This window comes from Onychomys torridus, chromosome 11, assembly GCF_903995425.1.
Source record: "Onychomys torridus chromosome 11, mOncTor1.1, whole genome shotgun sequence".
In the NCBI taxonomy this organism is placed as follows: domain Eukaryota; kingdom Metazoa; phylum Chordata; class Mammalia; order Rodentia; family Cricetidae; genus Onychomys; species Onychomys torridus.
The window spans coordinates 60,011,004-60,034,453 of record NC_050453.1 but is presented as its reverse complement, the minus strand read 5'-3'; the positions used below and the strand labels follow the sequence as shown (position 1 = coordinate 60,034,453).

The window sequence follows — 23,450 nt, the reverse complement described above, 5'->3', positions numbered from 1 at the left end:
GCCTTTGATCACCTCTTTGCTCAACAAAGCACTGAGCTGCAGGCACCTGTGCACACACCTACTCTCTGGGCCCAGTCAGCCTCTCAGGACAGGGAGGAGATTTAAGGATTATTTAGTGAGTCACAATGTGCTCGTGTACTCATAAAGAACCCGGGAATGTTCAGTTAGAGTCCAGTCTGCCTACGGGACATTCACTCCGGCACCATCACCATATGGCTTTCCACTGAATGTTTGTGGTGGTGAGTGATGCCTGGAAGCCTTAGAAATGCAGCCCGACCTTTTCCAGGGGTCCAGGGATTTGAAGGCAAGCCAAAGCCCACACTTTGGGAGCAGCCGATCTCCATATTCCAGGATGAGGTGGGGACAAAGACGAGCCCTCCCCGGCCCAGCCCTACGCCCTACCCTTGGCTACTGAGAAAGAGCTGGCAAAGAGCTGTGGGCCCCAATGGGAAACGGGTCATCCCGCAAGAGGATGCCCAAGCAGGGACCTGGGGAGGGGCCTGAGGCTCCGCCCTTTGCGTCATTAAGGCGGGGCATCACCCCCACCCCGAGTTCCAGGTAGCCACGGCCCCAGCTAGGGGAGGTGGCGGGCGGCACTGGCCCGGAGGCGGGGGCGGGGCGGGCAGGGGGCGTAACTACGGCCCGTGCTGTCACTGTCGCGGCGGACCCCGGGCGATCCCCGGCCAGCTGTGTTGCGGGGCTACGCGCCGGCGATCGGAGCGGGCAGCTAGCTCATGAGTCATGGACTTCCCCTGGCCCCTCCTCGACCACTCCCACTCCCTCTCAAGGCCCCCCCGTAGGGGCTAACGCGGGCGCGGCGGCTCCGAGGGGGTGGGGCTGCTGGGAATGGCTGTGCCCCCTTCAGCTCCAGTGCGGTGCTCGCCCTTTTACCTGCGGAAGCAGGCGCTCTGCCCGCAGTGCTCATGGGGCATGGAGGAGAAGGCGGCGGCCAGCGTTGGCTGCTGGGAGCCACCAGAGCCCCCGAGGGCCGCCGTCCCGTGCTTCGGCGTCACGGTGGATCAGGACGACATCCTCCCCGGTGCCCTGTGCCTCATCCGGGAGCTGCGACCGCACTGGAAGCCCGAGCAAGTTCGGACCAAGGTAGCCGAGAGGGAGCGAGGCCGGGGATGGGGCCCTGCCTGAGCTGCAGCGGGGCTGCGTGGACGCCCGTCAGCGCATCCTCCCGAGTGCGGGTCCCAGGGTTGCGCGGCTGTTGCGCAGGAAAGGTTTTGGACCGTGGTTTGTATATGTGTTTAGCTCTCCATCTCTTTTGATCCCTATGCAAAGCTGGGCTCACGCTTCCCTGGACCCTCCCCACTCTCCTGTTCCAGGGGTTCCCAAGCATGCAGCCTCAAGTCTACCTGCCCACTGTCAGCATGCTGCGCGTGCGGCCCCACCCCCTGTCGCTGAGTGCTTGTCCCCCTAGTTGCCCATAAGTGCGCACTCAGCCACTCTGAAACCCGAGGAGGCACGAACTTTTAAGGAAACCTCCCCCTACTCCTTCACCCTAACATGAGAACCAAACCCTCAGGGATCTGAGCATTCCCTGTGGGCCCCAGGAACCAGCCTGTGGAATTCAGAATTCCAGTAAAGCACCTTTACTACGGCCTCAGGCTAGCTCTGAGCAACGCCTCCCCTCGCACCCCCACCCCCAACATACAGATTGTCTTCCCACCTCCGCTGGATATATTCTCCCACACACACCTGTGGACAGAGCTGCTCACCTTGGCCCCTAGCTTACTCCCCAGCTGTTCTGTATTCTCTCTCTCTTTTTGTTTTTCTTTCTTTTTTTGGAGCTGAGGATCGAACCCGGGGCCTTTCGATTGCCAGGCAAGTGCTCTACCACTGAGCTAAATCCCCACCCCACCCCCAAACAAATACTTTTTTTTGACCAGAGCTGAGGACGAACCCAGGGCCTTGCGCTTGCCTAAGCGCTCTACCACTGAGCTAAATCCCCAACTCCTCCGTATTCTCTTAAAAATAATGTTTACACCTATCCAGCCACCCACAGCCTGGGCAGCCTGCGCAGGAAGGTGCAGAGGGGTAGAGTTCCGTGTCACAGACCTTCTGAGAGGGGGAAGGCACAGCTCTGAGGAGAATCTGGGCTGAGTGTGGTAGCGTTTTTTCAGAAGACCCAGTCAGGAGCAAGACAGACCTGGAATGAAATCCAGCACTAGCATAGCAAATGCTAATCCTTACTCACTAGGCCTGTTTCCTCACCCAGAATGGGTTCAGGTGACCTCTCAAGTCCCATCCAGCCCTGTCTACATTGTGCCCATACAACTTCAGCTCATGGTTCCTCTTCCCTATCGCCATGACCAGAGTCTGTTCCCACCCCTGGTGTCTCCTGTGTCTTCCTTCTGGTGTGGAATTCAGAGATTCAAGGACCTCTGGCCACCAGAGCCCTGGGATGAGTGCCAACCCCAGTATCCTCCTTGTCCCTCTGCCACTGGGTGGAGAGCAAGAGATACAGCTGAGAACCCTTGCCTGCCTTGGTGAGAGGCAGCTGGTCGGGTTGTCTGGGCAGTTTCCAGCCCTCCTGGGCCATATTCCCTTCTGTGGTGGGTGCTTTCAGGGTCGGAATGGAGAAGGAAGGGAGGGGGCGGCTACCTCCTGCCTAGTGTGGACATGCCCACTCTGCCAAATCCCATGCTCTGGGGGCAGACTTAGGCGGAGTGAGTGTGCATGGGCTCAGCGTGGCTGCTGCCCTTCTCCGCCTGTGTTTTAATCCACTCCAAGGCAGATGTAGTGCTGGCTGGTGTGGGGTTGTGTTCAGTATTCCGATGAGCCCAATCTGCCTTGATTGAAGCCCTGGGAAGAGACCAGAGGATTATACCCCACTCTCCCACCCATAGCTGCCCTCTCCCCATGCTAGCGCTTCAAAGATGGCATCACCAACAAGCTAGTGGCCTGCTATGTGGAGGAGGACATGCGGGACTGTGTCCTGGTCCGGGTGTATGGGGAGCGGACAGAGTTGCTGGTGGACCGGGAGAATGAGGTCAGGAACTTCCAGCTGCTGCGAGCACATGGCTGTGCCCCCAAACTCTACTGCACCTTTCAGAACGGGCTGTGCTATGAGTACATGCAGGGTGTGGCCCTGGGACCGGAGCACATCAGAGAACCCAAGCTCTTCAGGTGAGTAGAGTACAGGGCACTATGCACAATTTCCTCCTAAGGCTATGGTTTTGAGGTTCTTGTAGTGGGGTTCATGAAGAAGAAGTCATAAACGTCATAAGTCATATTTTCATATTGCTTTGAAAATAGTTGTCGATATTGTCTGCTCCGAGGCTGCAACATTCCATAGCCATAGGAAGGATGAGCTCCAGAACACAGTGGTCCCGTAAATGGAGCAGAGATCCAGTTTTTGTTGTTGTTTCCTCCCACCCCATCCCCACCATTTCTCAAGCCTCTGCCCACCCTGTGTCAGATGCGGAAACATCCAGAAGCCTGTAAATGAAATCTGGGGCAAATTCTGAAGGTACACAGGCTGTCTACCCTCCTGTCTTTCTTTTTTCCCTTTTTCTTCATTTTGCTATTATTTATTTATTTGTTTATTTATTTAGAGACAGGGTCTCTCAATGTAGCCCTGACTATCCTGGAATTTGCATGTAGACCAGGCTGGCTTCAAACTCACAGAGACCCACCTGCCTCTGCCTCCCAAGTGCTGGGATTACAGGCGTGCGCTGCCTTGCACAGCTCCCCTCCCATTTTTTGCAGAGAGTGAAAGGTGTGAAGACAAACAGCCTTATCCAGGGTGAACTTGACTTCTGGAGCTAGCCTCCCCCCCTCCCCATCTCCCAAGCTGAGGGCCTTTTGGGTTTCCTGACAGTGGAGACCCATGCACGTTTGGAGTGAGACTAAGCCTCCATGCAGAAGGCCCACCAGAACCGGGCCCAGCTCCCAGTGAATACCTGGATATATAGGGCCTAGGAACTGCATTTAACTTTCAAACCCTGTGGATGCTACTGTAGGGCCCAAAATGGGGAGAGCCAAACAGCCCCCAGTACACCACCCTCTCTGCTCTCACTAGACCAGGATCCAAACAGCCCCCAGTACACTACCCTCTCTGCTCCCACTAGACCAAGAAGGAGAGTCAAGCAGTATCCTCTACCTCCCCACAGTGGCATGAGTTTGTGGATGAAGGCCACCAGGCTATCATAGTGAGGCACGGGCAAGCTGAGGTTTATTCCCAATGCTGGGGACAACAGTGCAGGGTCTGCCCAGGTGCTTTGCTTGGCATCTGTGGTGTCCATCTCAAGAGGACAGAGACTTTGCTTGCATCCTGAAGGTAGTAATGCCCACCTAGGGGTAGGCCTGGCTTTCTGGGGCCTCCTCAGCTGCCCACCATTCAACCCAAGTAAATACACTTGGCTCTCTGCATACATGGCTGTCCCTCCACACTCACCTCTGAGACTTCTGGCGGCCCCAGGACATTGTATTTGAGTTGTGTGTTATAGCTGTGTGTTGGTGGGGGCATGTGCGTGAAGGGCATGCCCACCTATGTGGGGGTCATCGGGGTTCAAGCTGAGTATACCCAAACTGGAGAGGAGAGGTCAAAGCAGGGTACAGGGGACCCTGCCCGCTTTTCTCATTGCTCCTTCCTTAGTCTTGTGAAAATAAGCTCAAACACTGGCAGGTTCTCACCACTCCTAGTCTCTCTTCGCCTCTGTGAACCTCATCCGTCACTCATCCTCTTTCTGGAAACAATAACCACTGTCAGGAAGATTGAAGGGGATTTAGGTGCCATAATAAGAAGTTGGTGTTTGGGGGAGAGCCAGAAATTGGGGTGGGTGTAGGAGGTAGGCCTTTCCTTGGTGACTTTCCCAGGATGGAGCTTTCCCCACCCTACAGGGTGACAGGGTGTCTGCAGGAAAGCGCTTCCCCCCACCCCCACCCCCCACTCCATATCTCTTGAGCCCACCCTCAGCCTGCTCTGCTGAGGCTCTTCAGCATAAAAATGCTGAGTGTTGAAGTTACTTCAATTGCTATTCACACTACAGTCCTTTTGACATTCAAGGAACTGCTCTGTTTAGAATCTTCCTAGGGAAGGAAGACCAGAGCTGGGCCTCAGATCTGTCTTCGCTTTGCCCAGCTCCTTGGTGGGCTCTCACCTACCCCAGGACCTCTGACCTCCATGCACCTCCTCAGCTGCTAATGGCCCTCCACCCTTGAGGAAGTGGGAGGCTTGGGGAGGAACCTGAAATTGCCATCATCCTGATGGTGTATAGCTGGTCCCTTCCCAGGCTGGGCAAGGGGAGGAGTAGCCTTAGGACAACTGCATAACAAGGTTTCAAACAACCAGGGTCTTTGTTGTTCTTCCCAGTGATTATTATTCCAGCAACAGACAGAGGCAAGGGAAGCCCAGAGGCTTGGATGTCGCTTGGCAGGCAGTTAGGGTTGGCAGAGCCCGGCTGGGACCCCAGCCTCCATGCTGACCTTGGCACTGGCCTTGATGTGAGGCTCTTATCAAAGTCCTTCCCTCCACAGTGGCCAGTCCCTTCTCACTCCCAGCAGACCTCCCTGCTACCCAGTCCTCCCCCAGACAACTGCTCATTCTCCCCCAGGACCTTGGATAATGTCTGTAGAGGAACTTGGAGATAGAAGGTTAGCTTGTTTTGTGTCCTTGGTATCCGCTCCAGCATCAGCTCCCTGTGGAGTCAGAAGGGGCTGCCCTGGGCCAGCCTCTCCATCTTGGCCAGACTGATAAAAAGCTAACATTTCCTCCTTGCCTGGCATCAACACCCACTATTCTCTTCATGGAAAGGGACCTGCTGCCACCTCTCCAGAGAGGTTGGGGCAAACTCAGGAGGTGGGGTACTGCCCTTATGCCTGGTTGTCCCTGTGTTCTCAGGGGCAGCTATGAGAAGGCTGGAGAAGGCCAAGCCACTGGCCTGGGGGGAATGGTCCTCTGCTTTTCTCTGGTCCAGCTCCGGGATAGAAAAAGAGCAATTGCTAAAGGTCTTACTGCATTTTCCTGCCTTCTACTGAAACCTTGTTTGGAGACCAACGGTTCCTGGGACCTGTCAAGATCCCACATGTGGCCCTCTGGCTAGTACCCAGAACCTTCTAAACCCTCTCTGGTCAGGAGGGGCTGGGCAGGAGGACAAGCCCAGTCCTGACACTCACTGTTCCTCCCATTTCTGTTGTAGGTTAATCGCCTTAGAAATGGCAAAGATTCACACCATCCACGCCAATGGCAGCTTGCCTAAGCCCACCCTCTGGCATAAGATGCATCATTATTTCACGCTGGTCAAGGATGAGATCAATCCCAGGTACAGAGATCTGAGGGGGCTCAAGGCTGCCAATGTCTCTGCCCCGCCCCCTACTTTTGGCTCCAGGTCACTCTTAGAGAAAGTCCAGGGATGCAGTTCCCAGTGAGGAGGAGTTTCTCTCGGGCACCTTCTATCCTGAGCCACAGTCCAGGCAAAGAAAAGCTATTGGCTGCATCTTAGCAACATGGATTAGCAGTTTTGTACAGCAGGACTTCTTTCTCTTTGAGTTCTCGGTAGGATTAGGGACAACTCTCATTTTCCTTAGACGAGACTAGGGTTGCAAAAAGAAGCTCTTCTCCCCTGTCAGGCTGTCAGTGAGGTTCTAGTTTCCCACCTGAGGACTTAATGCTGGATGACTGTCTGTCTTTGGAACCACGGGAGAGCGGAGCCTCTGAGAAGCTGAGGTTCTAAGCTCAGTAGGTCATAAGAGTAGATAGACAGCCATGCCCTTGGAATGCCACGGTTTCCTGCTGATTGCCTGGACAACTCTGTGTGCCTTTGGGAACCAGGTCCCCATTTTATTCCTTCACACACCCACTGCTCCGTGAAGTGCTCTTTCCAGGGGCAGAGGTCTCCCTCCCATCCTGATTCTACTTTCAAGCAAAACAGGGTCCCCCAAACTCCCCCTTTGCTCATTGGCCTGCAGGTACCCAACTCCTGACACACCTTGGAGACTAAGGCATGGAAAAGATCCCACAACATGGTCTCCGACATTCCAAATATCCTGCAAGGATTAAACATCAACTTTTTTTTTTTTTTTTTTTTTTTGAGTCAATGGAGCCACCACTGGCCTGGAACTCACTATGTAGATCGAGCTGGCTTTGAACTCACAGTGATCTGCCTGCCTCTGTCTTTCAAGAGCTGCGATTAAAGGTGTGTGTTATCATACCCAGCAAGCACTGCCTTTAAAATGTATTTGAATGTCTTTGACGGACATATAATTATACATACTATATGTGATGATGAGATTGGGGTGACACATGTCTTCAAATGTTTATAATTTCTTTGTGCTGGACATTCAAAGTCCTCTCTTCCAGCAGTTTTTGAAATATACAATTAGTTTGAACACTGCCTCTTCTGAAGTGTTCAGAGTGAGGTGGCGAGAGGGAGGTCTGAGAGAAAGGAGTCTCATTCCCTCCTCTTCCATGGCAGTCATTAACTCTGATCCCATAATTCATCCCTTCCACACACCATGACTTTATCTAAACTCTCACACCCAGTGAGCGTGCTATGAGTGCCCAGGATGGCCCTAGCATCAGACCCTGGGACAAGGACTACCATATCCCTGAAGACTAGAGTGTGACACATCCCTTTAGCCAGCACCGTTATTTGACAGGTGGAGATGGGACTTGCTATTTCTCGGTGCAGGGCTGGTGCTCATTCATGAACGGACACCACAGCATCCTTTGACTGCTGTCCTGTGTAGCCGTGGTGAATGATCTTGTCCAGAAGAGAGGGGTCCTCGGTGAAGAGCTAACCAAATTCTTCCTTTGTTCTTGTCAAGCTGTTGGCCTTGGGGAAATCAAGGCTTCACTTCTCTGAGCCTCTCTATAGGATCATCCCCTCACCCTTTAGAACTGCCTTGCATATCCCACAGCAGGACAGTCCTGAACAGTCATCCGAGTTAGATGGAGCATCTTGAACTCCTGGCATTACCTCATAGCCCTGACTTATTCAACTCTTCACTTCACAAACATTGGGATTAAAATGGCAGGAAAGTGAAGGTGATTGTGACATGGTCCCTGCCTGTAAGGAGTTTAGGAGCCATCTGGGTAAACAGAACATGCCTGTGCTTGGCACAAAAGAAGGCAGGGTGTGTAATACACACAGAGGTAAGAAGGGGCAGCAAAAGTCATCTTGGCAGAGGTGGCAGGGCAAGATGAGAGGCTTGCTCCAGCTCAAGAGACAGCCTGGAGGGGGGGGGTCTGTTGACAGTTACCGAGTAGGTAAATGTGGCTGGAGTAGACGTTTAGGAGGTTGTGGAGTGGGGAATTGACGTGAACAAGCATCAGGAAGTCATAAAGGTGTGTTTGGTTTTTGTATGCTTGTTTGAGACAGGGTCTCACTATGTAGCCCACACTAGCCTCAGACTCACATAGCCCAAGCTAACCTGTCTTAAACTCATGGTCTTACTGCCCAAGTATTAAAATTATAAGTGTGTGCCCCCCATGCACACTAGTACAAAGGAATCTGAGCCAGAACTATGGTTTAGGAAAGGGTCTAGCAGGCATAAGGACCGCCTTGGTGAGGGGCTGGTTGTGCACTTGAGGCAGGGGGATAAGCTGGGGGCAGGTTCTAGGACTGGGAGACCCAAGCTGGGAGAACCTGTCCCCCACAGAGTACTTGCTGAGTGTACTCTGCCAGGCCAGACCAGAGAGTGTGCCTACTGGACCAGGACTGCGTTTAGGCGGCCTCCCTGAAGCACAGAACACATTTGGGGCAACATTGCTTGGGGCAGCTTGGTGGGTAAGTGGAAATGGAGGATAGACTGTGTCAGAGGCTGCAGATGGTGACTTGATGGCCCTGAGTCCTTAGGGACATCATGAGGGGATACTGATGGGTGGTCTGATGAGTGGGCAAAGATGGGAAGCCAAGAGACTGGAGCAGTAGAAAGTTGGTCCCTTAGAGGAGAATGTGTGTTTGTCCAGTGGGAACTGAGTGGAGATGGCCATGTGGCAGTCTCTCCACTGGCAGGAGTCCCAAGCTCTCAGCGACCCCAGCCCTCATCCCTTCCGCTGGTTCTGGGGTGAGCATGTTTCCGGGTGGCAGCGATAGTTGTTTACTGCCCACCCTGCAGAGGTGGAGGGGTTTAGGGCTGGCAGGATGGAAGGCAGCAAAGCTGGCTGAGGTCTCCATGTTCCGGGAGGGACAGTGCCGTTGAAGGGGGCCCCTGGAGATAGGCCCGGATTGTTCTCACAGTAGGTATCACAGTGGCCTTGGCATGATAGGGCAGGGTCAGACTGAGGCCAGCGACTGGGAGTGGGCATCCGGCTGTCACAGGCATGATTTTCAGACTGAGACCTGGGCAAACCAAAGGAATCCTCCCCGGCCTTTATCATGAAGTAGCCTCCGAGTAAGCGGGGAGTTCTAAAGTAGCTTCAGGGAGGGTCATGTGCATGGCCGAGGACAGAGCTTGGCCCTCCCCCCTGTCCGTGGGCTGCCTGGTTGAGAGACGCCGTCTTAGAGACTGAGGGAACAGATCATGGGTACACAGCCCTATGATGAGGGCACATGGTAGGTGGGCTGAGAACCCAGCTGGGCTGAGGTGTTGGGTCCAAGGGTGCCAATGCTATGAGGCATCTTGGGTCTGGAGCTGCCCATGCTATGGGGCACCTGGGGTCGAGGGGTCCCTATGCTATAGGCATCTGGGGTCCAGCAGTGCCCATGTTAATGAGACATCTGGGGTCCAAGGATGCCCAAGCTGTGAAACATCTGGGATGAGGCTCTTTTTCTTCCTGGAGCCTCCATTTCCCAATCATGTAGGATGGAAGACCTAAGACTCCTCTAGCATTGGCATCCCTTTTCTTCAGGGGCACATGGGGACATCTTAGACAGGTCTGTCCAGTGGAGAGGTGAACCAGAACCCATCTTGTTATATTATCTTCCTCTGTGAACCTTTGCTGTCCTGGGTGGAGACAGGGGTGGAGACAAGGCCCAGCACTCCCCTCCCAGGGGTACTTCTGAATTTTGAAAGATTGTTGTTTGGCTTTTTCGTTGTACATAGACCTGTGTACCTGAAGGGCCAAAGTTCAGAGCACCTGAGTACAGCGTGTCCTTACCCAACTTTGCATTGATTGACCTGTGATAGCTCATTCCCCAGCCCAGCATGCTTGGCAGACAGGGCTGCTTCAGTGACACGGGGTGGGTGGAAGTAGCCTTGTGCATTTTTGCTCTGCCTCCAAGCTAGTTAGGCTAGCAGATGTCAGGGACAGGAAACACTCATCACTCCAGGTGACAGGAATTAGTTGCTGGGAGTGGCAAAACAGGTATCTCACACAGGGTGTGTTGGGGGGGGGGCGGTTGTTTCTCTGATATTTGCCCTGTGGGTAGCTGGCCAACTGTTATAACCCTGTGAGATGATTGATTGATTAGATCACAGTCTATGACCTCAGCAGCTGAGGTATGAGGCGCCACACAGGGCACCCCTCTGCCGTGCTGAGAAAGTCCTGTTTCTCTAGGCCCTCTTGGGGTTCTGTCACTGGGGAACCTCATCTTGGAGGAGCACAACCCCTCCTAGGGAGTTCCTGGTGTGGTCTATTCTCCCTCTCACTATTGATTCCATGGGCCCCATTCTCTCTTCCTCTGGAGCCATGGCCTCTGATACTTGTCACCTCTCCTGTCTTCTCCTGGGTCCCCCTTCCTCACTCTGTCCTTACAAAGTAGCAGGGATACCATTTAGTTTTAGTGACTTTTTTTTTTTTTCAAGATAGGGTTTCTCTGTGTATCCCTGCCTGTCCTGGAACTAGTTCTGTAGACCAGGCTGGTCTCGAACTCACAAAGATCCGCCTCCTGGGTGCTGGGATTAAAGGCGTGTGTCACCACTGCCTAGCTTAGTTCGTGACTTTTATGTTATGACCAGGCTTTAATTGCTTCTTATTTAACCCTGGGAACCAGGACAGGCTATGCTTATGTGTAACAAAAGTCGGGGCTCTGCTGGGCTGGCCTTTTGTCTGAGCTCTATACAGTAAATAAGTGATTGGACTAGGGCTTAGGGCTTGCCTGTCTGAGCTGAGTCAACCTCCCTCGACCTGTAATGTTTTTTTTCTCCACTGTCTAGCCTTTCTGCAGACGTCCCTAAGGTGGAGGTGTTGGGACAGGAGCTGGCCTGGCTGAAGGAACACCTGTCCCAACTGGAGTCCCCTGTGGTGTTTTGTCACAACGACCTGCTCTGCAAGAATATCATCTATGACGGCACCAAAGGTACTGCCCCTCAAGCCCCTCGGATGTGGGGACACGGGCCAGCTGGCTAGTCTGCTGGCTTCAGGGGTCTGAGAACAAGGAGCAGGAGACCTGAGCTTTGACTGTCCTTTACCATGGAAGACACAGGTATGCCTTATGGTGATCTAGAGGAGGAAAACGGAACAGGAAAGTACCACTTACAAAAACATACTGTAAGAAAGGACTCCAAATCACAGTTGGGAAGGTCTTCAACATCAGGGCACCCAAGCCATGTATCCTGATGACTTTATGGGCTTCTGAGGACCTCGTGGCTTCCCCAAGCCTTGAGAGGGCAGGGGGATTGTGAAGAGATGTGAAGGGGAGATTGTAGCAATCTTGCTATTCATGAGAATGCAGTTCCCCTGGAAATACAGATGTCCCTTGTCACACACCGAAGATTTGTATGTGCATATGAATTTTTTAATGAGTGTTCTTTGGTATGATTATTTTGTTTGCATGTGTGCCTGTGTGTCATGTACATGTAATGCCCACAGAAACCAGAAGAGGATGTTGGATCCCTGGACTTGTGGTTGTGGTTGGTTATGAGCTACCCTGTGGGTTCTGAGCCTGTACTTTTAACCGCTGAGCCGTATCTCCATCCCACAGATCAAATGTATAGATTTTAGTCTATAGTTAGTTGAATCCATGGCTGTGCGACCCACAGACATGGTAGGCAGGAAGACCTTGCTTTGCTTCGGATCCTTAGCTATGCCACGGGCAGATACAAGTGGCCTAGAAGGTTGCGGCAGAGATCAGGGAGGCCCGGAGGGTGTGTCGTGGAGGTCTGGAAGTCTGACCATGCCCCATTTCCTGATCTGGGCCCAGCCCTCACTGCTTCTCCTTCTGCTCACAGGCCACGTGCGGTTCATCGACTATGAATATGCAGGATACAACTACCAGGCTTTCGACATTGGCAACCACTTCAATGAGTTTGCAGGTAGGGGGTTGACTCTGACCTCAGTGTCCTCCTTATGATGGGGTGCCAAGTCTATAGGGAGGACCACACGTGGTTCTAGACTTGAGGTTTGATGGATGGGAGGTGGGCACAGCCTGCTTTTAAAGAGCACTGCATCTCACAGAAAGGAACTCCTCTCCAGAGCTGACCTCCGCTAGCCTATGTGGCAGGCAGTTTGGTACAAACGAGGAAATGCATTCACTATAGGGTCCCAGGGGCTACTCAGCCTGACATGTGAATTAAGAAGGACCCCCTTCCAAGTGGGGCTCAGCAGTTCAGTGCTGTGATCTCAGCTACTTGAGAAGCTGAGGCAGGAGGATCCCAGTTCAAGGCCTTTCTGGGCTGTAGTATGTGTTCAGGGCCAATCTGGGGGACTTAGTAAGATCTTGTCTTAAAATTAAAGATAGTCATGGATATACCTCAGCGGTAGACAGCTTGCCTAGCATGTACAGAGAGAGAGAGGGAGGGAGGGAGGGAGGGAGGGAGGGAGGGAGGGAGGGAGGGAGGGAGGGAGGGAGAGAGAGAGAGAGAGAGAGAGAGAGAGAGAGAGAGAGAGAGAAAAGGAAGGAAGGAAGAAAGAAAGAAAGAAAAAGAAAAGAAAAGAAAAGAAAAGAAAAGAAAAGAAAAGAAAAGAAAAGAAAAGAAAAGAAAAACCCCTCAGGACAGGCACAGCCCCCATCAGCTTGGCCAGCACTCCTTCATGCCCAGTACAACTTGTACTATTGTCCATGAAGGCCTTGAATGCAGGCCAAAAAAGCTGTAAGTAGCTGTTTACCTGGTGTCCTAAAGTGAATAGTCTAGGCAGAGCTAGTTAAAAGTATTTCCACATCTTGATTTCCTGACTTTCAGCCCTAGTTTTGTTGTCAACTAGTGGTGGGGTTCAGGTCCAGGTCACTCCTCTCTGCTCTCCGTGGCTGTAAAATGGAGATGGTATAATACCTACAGTGACCTAAGACACACACACACACACACACACACACACACACACACACACACACACACAAACGGCTGTGTGTGGTGGTACACGCCTTCAATCCCAGTGCTCAGGAGGCACAGAGAGGCAGGCAAATCATTGTGAACTTGAAGCTAGCCTGGTCTATATATTGAGTTGTAGGACAGCCAGGATTACATAGAGACCCAGTCTCTAATTAATTAATTAATTAATTAATTAATTAAGATTCCCCTCCCCCATTCCCTTAGACTTAGCAACTATACTATAAATGCATGGTAATCTAGACCCATCCATGTAAGGGTTACAGGGCATAGGGCCATGGGGACAACTCCTCAGTGGAATTGGACACAGCTGGAGGGCCATCTGCAGGCTGCTAGGTGGGCTTGCCAGTGTGCCCTGGCTGGCCTCTAGGGCTTAGGAAAGTTGAAGTGCCCTGACCAACTGTGGAGCCATCCTTTGGCCATTCCCCTGACCAACCCAGCCCAACCCAGGCTGATGAATCACATCTCTTTTAGAGCCTTGGAGGACCAGGTCTGTCCAGTTGCTTGCACCCAGGGGCCCAGCTCTCTAGGGCACTCAGAGAGAGGCATTGGGCCTCAGCTGAGCTGTGGGGAGCTGAAGCAGGGGCCTGCCCTGCAGGGCACATGTCTGGCAGTGCTCAGCTGCTGGGAGGCCTTTGCAGAGGTGGTAAGTCCTCATCCAGGGCACAGAGCAAAGTTCAGCTGGAGCTTCTCCAAAGGGGTGGGCTATACCCTTTAGAAGCCGGCAAACAAACTCTGGGCAGTAGGAAGATACAGATCCAACCCAACCCCGCCTCTAACTGGCTGTGTGCCCTGGGCCTTCTCATGGGCACGGGGAGATTCTTTACTACCCACATCCTTGGAACTCAGAAACACTGTGTCTCGAGGGATATCAAGGACACATGGGAAGTGTGTAAGAAGGAAAGGAGAGACCCTGGAGACAGTGGCCCAGCTCTGCTCCCACCTTAAATAAACTACTTCTTTCTAGTTCCTGGCCTACCCTGTGCTAACCACAGAGCTGGAGGAACTGGGAAGTAGCTTGGGAACACTTCGGACAGGGGAGGGTGCAAACGGGGCTATTGTCAGTCATGGGGAGCAGTGGAGGTGGGGCACTTCCCTGGAAAGGCCAGTGTGAACAGCAACGTTTTAACATTGATAGGGAAGGCAAACTCCTTGTCTGGAAGGTGAAGGAATTAGGGTCTTGAGATACAAGGGCTGAGCTGAGGTCAAGTGGTAGCAAGCCTGAGACCTTCCATGAAGCATCATCACTTTATAGAGGGGCAGGTATAAGGTGATACTGCCTTGGGCTTCCCACTACTTACAGAGCAGCACCTGGCCCTTGACCACTCAGCTTCTCCATCCTCAGTGCTAGGCTCTTGACTACTCAGCTTCTCCATCCTCAGCGCTAGGCAAGTGGTACCCTACTGGGTAGAGGAGACCCCCTCCACCAACTGAGCTGCCTGCCCTCTCAGGGCTCCTCCTCAAGCCAGCCCACAGCTCAAGGTAGGAGACTCCTGGGCTCAAACCTGAGAGATGCTTTTCCGGCAACTTGGGTCTCACTTGCCTCCCTAGGTGTGAATGAGGTTGATTACTGCCGGTACCCAGATCGGGAGATCCAGCTACAGTGGCTGCGCTACTATCTTGAGGCACAAAAGGGGTCGGCTCCAACCCCCAGGGAGGTAGAGCGCCTTTATGCACAAGTCAACAGATTTGCTCTGGTGAGTGCTTGGACATGCCACAGTCTCCCCACTCGGAGCCCAGGGTCAGTTGTTCTTAGGGATGAAACACCATGACCAAGCAACTTGGGTAGAAAGGGGTTTATTTTGCCTTACAGCTTAAGTCTGTCATCCAAGGACATCAGGGCAGGAACCTGGAGGTAGAAGCTGTAGAGGATAGGAGTGCTGTTTCCTGGCTTTGTTCCCCATGGCTTGCTCAGCCTGCTTTCTCATGCCATCCAGGACCACCAGCCTAGGGAGTAACACTGCCCACGGTGGACCAGACCCTCCCAAAGCAGTCACGAAAATGCCCTACAGACTTGTCCACAGGCCAATCTGGTGGGGTTATTTTCTCAATTTAGATTCCCTCTTCCAAAATGACTCTGGCTTGTGTCAAGTTGACATAAAACTAACCAGTCCAGTTGTGGACTACACCCCACCAAGAAGGGGTCTGAAAACAGCCATTCCTGGTGTCCCCTTAGTGTTCCTGCCACCCAGCCTGGGCACTTGCCTCTCAAGATGAATATTTCAAAAAAAGCCCTCGCTCAGCTCATCTGTTTGGATGGGTAGTTCTCTCGGCTAGCTAACCTTAGTGTTTCATGCTGCAGTAAAATGCTCCTTGTTACCACCATCACTACCAAGCTCACAACGTACCAGCCTTGCCTCCCAGGCTCCTCCTCCCCCACCACTCCATTATGGCATTCGGTTGGGAATGTCATTTCTCCAAGGAAAATGGTTCATGCCAGGTGTCTGCTGGTGTGTGCCGAGGGGACCAGGACTTTAACCCGCGGGAAGACAAGCCAGCTCCAGGCTTCACCTTTCATAACAGAGTTTAGACAATCTGTCTTTTCCGGGATTGATTGCTTGTCCTGGTCTACCCTGGCCCACACCTCACCCTCTTCCTCCTCTGTTGCACCTGAAGAACAAGTCTTCTCAACCTTTGCTCAACTTCTAAGCAAAAACAACCCCATACTTACTGTAGGCTCACCTACATCTCTTCTAAGCCATGGAAAGGGCAGTAGAGGGAGCCCTCCTTAGCAACTGCGTGACCAAGGCTTGGGATGAGTGAGAAAGCCCTAAGGGTGTGCCCCCATGCCTAGGAAGGTGAGGTGGTGTAGCTTTCAGGGGTCCCTGGGAATCATGGCTTTCTGGCTCTTTGAGCCTGGGGTAGAGAGAGGCAGGCTGGGGAACCTTGAAGTCTTTGGAGCCCTGCTTTTGATCACCTGGATGATAGACTCTGGGTAGAACTGGCTCTACTTGCCTTTTACTGGTGGATGGTGAGCTCCCCAGTGCTATCCCGCGGCCTGGCCTCCACTTCTCCCCACATTGGCCCGGGTTCACCCCAGGTGGCCGTGTCTCTGCTCTTGTTGAAGGCTGACCCTCTCTGGCCTGTTTGCAGGCCTCCCACTTCTTCTGGGCACTCTGGGCACTCATACAGAACCAGTACTCCACCATCAATTTTGACTTCCTCAGGTCAGTATGGGGGGCTGCGGGGGGATGGGTGGGGGGCAGAGAAGGGGGAGCCCCGACTACCCTGTGGCCAAGCTGGGCAAAACAGAATGCCCGAGTCCTTCCATTGCACAGCTGACCCAACCCCAGCCGCCCAGGGAGCCCCATCAAACCTAGTGAAAGTGCTCCCACCCCCACCAAGCCTTCTGCACTGTGCCCCCCAACACTAGGGCCCACTCCGCTGGTGCCATCTTAAGCCAGAACCTGGAACCAATAGGCAGGCCGGAGAATCAGTGCGAAAGGACGGAAGGCCAATGAGATGGCTTGGTGGGTAAAGGCACTTGTGGCCCAGCCTGGTGACCCGAGTTTGACCCCCAGAATCCACGTAAAAATGGGAGGAAAGGACTGAATACTGAAAGTTGTCCTTTGACCTCCACATGTACTGTGGCACACACACCCCTGCACCCACACACTAATAATATTTTTAAAAATTAAAGAGGAGCTAACGAGTACACAGATCACTGGGGTGACTTTGATCTACCCGTACTGTCCCCTCATATCCACCTCTTCCTTAGGCTTAGGGGCCATATCCAAACTCTTAATATGACAGCTTGGGAGCCCATGAAATGAGGCCCCTTGGTCCTTGCAGGCAGGGAATTAATTCCTCCATTTGTCCCCGTCCATCCTCAGCTATATGCTGGCTCAGACACTGGGGCACACACGGGAGTATGTTAGGACACCAAGGACAGAAAATGAGGAACATCTGCAAGGGTGTGGGAAACTGGGAATGCAAACTGGTCCGGCCATTCTAGGGAAGAATGTTCCTTCAAACACTGAAAAATACAATTCCCATCTGATCCAGCACACCCCCCCCCCCCCGTGTATGGCCCAGAGGACAGAAGCAAAGGCTCACAGTTGTGTTTGTTTAGACACTGGCTGTGCAGATGAACCTTGAGGACATTTTGCTAAGTGAAATAAGGCAGCACCAAAAAGACCTTAGGACTCAGAGGGTCACGTGCATAGGGACAGAGCAGAGCGCTCACTGGGCTGGGACCAGAAAGTGACGCAAGTTTACAGTTTTAGCTTTAAAAAGATTACAAAGTTCTGGAGGTCCACTGTGAACAATAGGCACATCAGCACTACAAAATAATAAAAACAAAACACCAAACACATCTTTGGGAGGGCTGCTCCAGTCTGATTGAAGAAAATGAAACCATAGTGAAAAAAATTTTAAGAGTTGATTTGCCCCTAGCGGGGTGGTGGGGTACACACCTTTAATCCTAGCACTCAGCAGAGGCAGGCTGATCTATGTGAGTGTGAGGCCAGCCTGGTCTACAGAGTAAGTTTCAGGACAACCGGGGCTACACAAAGACACCCTGTCTCAAAAACGAACAAAAGAGTTGACTTGCCCAGACCTCGGTGGGCTTGAGCTGGGAGGCAGAGTCTTCCCTAGGCTGCCAGCCTCCACGCCCAGCCACTTCCTTGTCTGTCCTTGGCAGGTATGCGGTGATCCGATTCAGCCAGTACTTTAAAGTGAAGCCTCAGGTGTTGGCCTTGGAGATGCCAAAGTGACCAGCCTCCTGCTCCTCCGTGTGCTTCTGATGCCAGACCTGTTCTCCAGGGTACCCTCCTGCATTGCGATGGGCACCCTTGGGGAATGTGGGCAGCCATGGTAAAGGCTCCCCGGTGGATGCCAATGAAGACTTCATTTCCCTGTTTGGAGGGGCTGAAACCCAGCATTGGGGTGGGGGCTCCTCTTCACCCTGACACGCTTGGAGAGGAAGTGCCTGCAGGTGGCTGGGGCCTGGGCTGTCACCCTTTGAGAGCACACCATTGCCAGCTCAGGCCTGCTGCAGCTTGGGCTGCCTCAGTTTGCCCTTGACCCTTCCTAGCAGGGGAAGGGAAGGGCTCATTTCTACCTCTGGTGCCCCAGCCTCCAGCTGAGCTGTATCCGCCCTAGGTGAGAGGTGCTGAGCCCCAAGCCAGCAGGAAGCTAGCTCTGCTTGTCACCTTGGGGACAGAGCTCCCAGCTAGGCCTGTCAGCTCTGCCAGCAGCTGCCTCATCTGAGCTGCGAACTTCTCCAAGCCAGATGCCACCCAGTCACCCCTTCCCCAGCTCCCCTGTGCTTCTGCTAGGCCCCAGCAGAGGAGAGGGAACCGCAGACCTGGAGTAGGTTTGGTCTTGGATCAGGTGGTGGCAGGCACCAGAGCCAGCAGCAGCCTCTGCTTCTCTCCCTCCAAGGATCTGTCCTTTGTCTTCTCTGCATATAGCTGAGGAAGTCTTCCCATTTGGGAAAGAGCAGTGGAGGCAAGGGGGGCATGGCCAGATACCCAAAGTGTTAGCAGCTGTCTCGGCCTCCCAGTCCTTACAGTTCCTGGGGTGGGGGGGACCTGCTATAGGCCCCCACTGTGATTCATTTGTAAATTGTTTCTCTGCATTAAAATGTTCCTGGAATGCGGTCTCCAAAGGACAGTGGCTTGGAGTGTGCCTGTTATAGGTGTGGAGGAGCTGGGTCAGGTACAGTTTTCTTCCCGCTGTGCTTGAGTTAAGGCACCTCTGATGCCATCCTTGCCCCAGCATCCTGCAGACCTGGGCAGGGCTGATGCTGTCGTCCACAGCCTCTGCACTTCTAACATCCTGCTTACAGGGCCGCCGACATGCAGACTCCAAGAACTTACGCCAATCAAGGGAAGGGCCTGCGGAACCCGGAAGAGAAACCCTCAGCCTTCCCTCCACAGTCTGCTCTGGCCCTCAGCTATCGGGGTCGGGGAGAGCCACTCTGCCTGGCAGCAGGCAAGGTGATTTTTGAAACCAGCCTCCTCAGGAGGCCAGAGCAGAAGTGCCAAGTGAGAACACCCCAACTGTCTTGACCAGGAGCAGCTGGCCGGAGCGGGGGTGGGGAAGAGTCTGGTTGTTTGGCATTTGCCTGCAAATGCACCAGGCGTCATGGCAACAGCTTTAGTAGACACTGGCAGCTAGGGCCTTCAAGGTCACATGCTCCAGTGGAGGTAGGCCCTCCGGAGTGTGCTGATGGAGGGCCTGGAGGAAAAGACGTGCCCGGGCATACAGATGGTGACAGAGCTGGGAAGGAGGGGTCCCCAAGGTCACCTGTAGACTGGGGGGTGGAGGGGGCAGGGCCATGGGCATAATTACATAGCAATGCCCACCTTATTTCCAGTCACCCTGGAACCAGGGGCAGAATTGTCCCTATTGCAGTCAGTCACGCACAGCCTCCTAGGGTCTCTGTGGTCTCACCCTGTGGACAAATCTGCTGCTGGGGTGGGCAGGAGGAGGAGGAGGGCTCTGGGCTCCTTCCCCACAAAGCCTGAGACCCACTTCTCTCCTGTCATCCTAGGCAGGAGCTCCAGGCCAAGGCCATCTTCCCAGGTCTGACCTTTGGCCTGTGGAGAGGGGGCCAGATGAGCTTGTGGCTAGCTTTCCAGGCAGCGCCCAGAACACACTGTCCCTGTTTGTGCCCACCTGATCATGCCCTGCTTCTCACAGGAAGGGGTGAGGTTCCAGTTGGCCAGAGGACTTAGGCGGTAATGGCGCAGCAGCTGGATGAGGTCTGTGGACAAAGGTGCCTGGAATACCTTTGGCAGCCAGGGCCCAAGCCCTCCAGGCTGCAGAGGACCAGCCACAGGGTAACAAGGGGGACTCGGGACTAGAAGGAGTCCCAGCGAGATTACAAGATCTAGTTTTGACCAAAGTGGGAGTTTGGAGTGTAGTTAGGGGTTTGAGCCACACTCCCCCCAGTGGCCACTTAAATGGGCCAGGCAGCAGCCAAAGAAGTTTCCAGAACCCTGGGCTGGTCTCTTGTTGTTGGCCCCTGCCTCAGGGCTGGGCAGGACGCCAAGGTATGAGGATAGGGAGGAAAAGCAGCCAGAGCTCTGAAGGACAGGGCCAGGAATCAGGACACCCCGATTCACTGCCTCTAGCTCTTGGCAGTGTGTGGTCTTAATCCCACCATGCCTACTGTCTCACCAGCACATAAAAATAATAACCCCCTCCCCAGTGCCAAGTCGGAACCATTAGTTCCTGGGTTCTGAAGCTCCCTCTCTTCTGAACGTCTTTAGTGAAGTGTGTGTGTCCGTATATGTAGCCAAAATAGTGATCTTTGAGACTATCAGCTCAGGATTAATCTCACAATACGTACCTATCCTTGCTACCCAGAAACTGAACACTCTCCTCCCTCCTGCCCCGTTTGTGGACTGGATGATCCTGGCCCCTTTTGACCATCCCTCTAAGGATATACCTACCAGGATCTTTTTATTCTCACAGGCTGATTCTGGGCCCTTCCAGATGATAAAGAGGGGGTTTGGACTAGACTGATACACTTTGGACTAAGCCTGTGTAGAATATACACTGCCCCATAGCCTCCCCCTCATTGAGGACATAACCCTGTTCATCTGGCCCATTTCTTTCATAAGAGATGCTATTCAGTTTTGCAACCCCCCCCCCCAATACCATGATGATGGTATTAATTCAACCAAGACCCGTCTTATAGAATCCCATTAATTTTGAACGTCACAACTATGCCTTTGAAGTCCCCATTCAAAGTGCAAGGTCACAGAGTCTTGAAGAACATCATTAGAGACGCTGCTCCCTTAATAAGTATGGCAGGGAGCCCACAAGAGAGCTCCTGGGTGTCTGTGCGTGATGGTTCTTCCGGGATGGGCCCACAGCTTTCACTGGATTCAAGGGGCTCCCTCTCCCAGAGAGGGGGTGAAACAGTGTAGCCCAAAGGGGAGAGCTGAGCCAGGATTACACTGTTCCTCCAGGCCACTGCACTGCCTCCCTCCGCATCAGTATGTCACCATAGACCTGTCAGTATGTCACCTTGGTCTCCTTGCCAAAGCCGTATCTTCCAGACACTTTGCCTGATGCTCCCACATGCTGCCACCAGGGGGCAGCAGTGCCTGGCTGGTGCCAGACTTGGGAGTGGGTTCAGGCCAGCCTCTGCAGAACAAGGGTCCGAATTCTGAAATGGTTGGTCTTTATTATGCCATCAGAAAACAAATGTGCTGGTTAAGTTATTCATCATTATCTTCTTAGTAACAAAATAAAGCACTATCTATGTTTACAGTCATAAAAAGAAACAGTCTGGAAAGAAACAGGGTCACAGGGTGGGGGGGGGGGGCACCTGGCCATGTGGGGTTTGGGGTCATCTTCCTGGCTGGGGACTGTTCCAGATCTTTGGAGCTAGGTGCTAATGGGCTTTGATTTTCTTGGGAATCAACCAGGAAGCTTATCAGGAGTGAAGCTCATTCCCCAGGACAGAGTGGGGAGGAAGGAAGCCACCCCGAGTTCACGAAGGGATGGAGACCAGCTGCCACGGGGTCCCCTCTGCAGGGCTGTCACTGACAAAAAGAGGCGCTATCAGTCCTCTGGCCCCCATGCCTGGGGGTCAGGTTGGGACTCAGGACAATGCCCCTTGGAGGCCGCAGCACACTCTCACAGTACAAGGAGCTAAAAATGGCTCCGTGGGAACTGACTGGCAAAGTCAGGACGGAGAAAGGGGTCGGCATGGGGTCAGGAAACTGCCAGTCCCAGGGGCAGGCTGGGCCCTGCGGAAACCCAGAGGATCCAGTGGGTGTGGTGGGAGCGGGGAACCGACGGAGGAACGGAGTCAGAAATGCACACTGGGTGAGAACACACAGAACCTGAGACACCAGACTGACGAAGAGGTAGCAATTTGGGGACGAAGCACAGAAAGAGGCCCCCAGAGAAGCATCAAGAGACACATCACAGAGCTCATCAATGTGCCTGGCTCACAGCAGCCACTTAGCAAATACCTTCTGCCCAGAGAGGCGAGATGGAGATGTGAGCACATGGGCACACACGCGCACGCTGCAGCCAGAGGCACGTGGACTTGGAAGACAAAGACAGAACTGCCAGACCCTTCTTCACGAAGTACAAAGTGACCCAGGCGACAGAGGAGTGACCTGGGAGCTCCCGGGGCAGAGATCTTGTCCCACAACTGGCTGGTTTGGCCATGACAAAACGGAAACAAAGCCTGTTTGGGGACAGGTGTGTACCTGCCGTCCCCTCGCGGAGCAAGACCTACAAGAGGGAGTACGTCCAGTGTTCCCTGGCCATTAGCCCCAAGGGCCAAAGACCTCAGCTGTCTTGGCCTATCCCAGCCACAGGAATCCCACCCAGCCAGGCCAGTATCTCCTCAGATGTGCCCGAAGGTGTGGTGAAGAGGAGAAACCCTCCTCCCACCTTGGGAATGTATCTACAAGTGTGCAGCTTCACCCATCACCTGGGCACACCCAAGTCCAAGTACCAACATAGTTCAGGATGGCCGGCTGTGCCTGGCGGGTTGGGAAGCGCGAGGTCTTCCCCGGTGGAAACAGGCCAGGCCCGGCTAGCGGGGGGGATCAGTCTGTGAGTACCACCAGTTCCCCATCACTCTTTTCTTCACCCTCTGAGTCCTCGTCCTCGCTGTACCGGTACATCTCTCCATCAGCCACTGAGTGCCTGTCATCTGTGCCCTCCCCTGCCTCCCGGAGGCTGCAGGTATTGATGATGACGGGCATGTTGGGGTCCAGGGCCTGGGGGACATAGCGCTCCACCAGTGGTTGTACCTGGGGCACGCCTGCTGCCCGAGGGAACAGGACATCTGAGGAGCTCACCTGTGCCTGGCCAGCCTGCGTGCTGAGAGGCAGAGAAAAGGTGCAGTTACAGACATACCCCTGCGCCCTCCCAGCCCTCCCCACTGGCTGCCCTCCAGGCCTCACCCCTGTCCTGGCTGGGTCACTGGCATACCCTGGCCCCCCTGTGTGTGCATCCCCATAGCCAAATGAACTGTCAGCTTTAGCTGGAAAATCTAGAGCCCTGGGTATATTCTTGGATGGTGGCACATGAATTCTATTTCGTTTTAGTGTCCACGTCGACAGGACTCCACTGTTGTGCTTGTCAGGGTTATACTAGTTAAGGAGCCTTCCTACAGGCTGAATCTTTGCAGGGCATCTGAATCGGCCCTGCATTTGTCTGTCAGGCGGCAGGTGCCCCACAGGCATTCTGGGTCTGACCCCCCCCCCCCCCAGTCACCCGAGTCTCACATACAGTCATGATCCATCAGAGATCATGCACAAGCGGATGACACACAAATCTGCACACAGATGCCCCGGTTGGCAGCCACA

At 53.6% G+C, this 23,450-nt stretch overlaps 2 protein-coding genes across 6 annotated transcripts in view; one reads left to right on the top strand and one right to left on the bottom strand.

Moving 5' to 3' along the window:
- Positions 1-625: 625 nt before the first annotated feature.
- Etnk2 (ethanolamine kinase 2) lies at positions 626-21,385 on the top strand. 4 transcript variants are annotated; one of them, XR_004946156.1, is made up of 9 exons: positions 626-1,101; positions 2,876-3,135; positions 6,150-6,272; positions 11,050-11,192; positions 12,064-12,147; positions 14,710-14,855; positions 16,252-16,325; positions 17,801-18,819; positions 18,950-21,385. XR_004946156.1 is itself a non-coding variant. In XM_036201917.1 (8 exons), exons 1-8 carry the CDS (start codon positions 847-849, stop codon positions 17,871-17,873), a joined length of 1,158 nt encoding a protein of 385 aa, XP_036057810.1. In that variant the 5' UTR covers positions 626-846; the 3' UTR covers positions 17,874-21,385. The 4 variants fall into 4 exon arrangements, 3 of the variants coding, with proteins under 3 accessions (XP_036057810.1, XP_036057812.1, XP_036057811.1); XM_036201917.1 differs by having other exon boundaries at positions 17,801-21,385; XM_036201919.1 differs by lacking the exon at positions 2,876-3,135 and having other exon boundaries at positions 17,801-21,385.
- Sox13 (SRY-box transcription factor 13) overlaps positions 21,276-23,450 on the bottom strand; it is a 48,454-nt gene continuing 46,279 nt past the window's right edge. Inside the window, exon 14 of one of the 2 annotated variants that reach the window (XM_036201915.1) lies at positions 21,276-22,962. In XM_036201915.1, the coding sequence (XP_036057808.1) occupies positions 22,686-22,962 (277 nt within the window). In that variant the 3' untranslated portion in view covers positions 21,276-22,685. The remainder of the gene's footprint in view (positions 22,963-23,450) is intronic. The other variant, XM_036201914.1, reaches the window with a different exon arrangement.

Excerpts from the sequence above, each read along its gene's own strand:
- Etnk2 (XM_036201917.1), top strand. The coding sequence starts at position 847 with ATGGCTGTGCCCCCTTCAGCTCCAGTGCGGTGCTCGCCCTTTTACCTG. Across the intron at positions 14,856-16,251 it reads AAGTCAACAGATTTGCTCTG|GCCTCCCACTTCTTCTGGGC; the intron begins GTGAGTGCTTGG and ends GCCTGTTTGCAG. Across the intron at positions 16,326-17,800 it reads ATCAATTTTGACTTCCTCAG|GTATGCGGTGATCCGATTCA; the intron begins GTCAGTATGGGG and ends TGTCCTTGGCAG.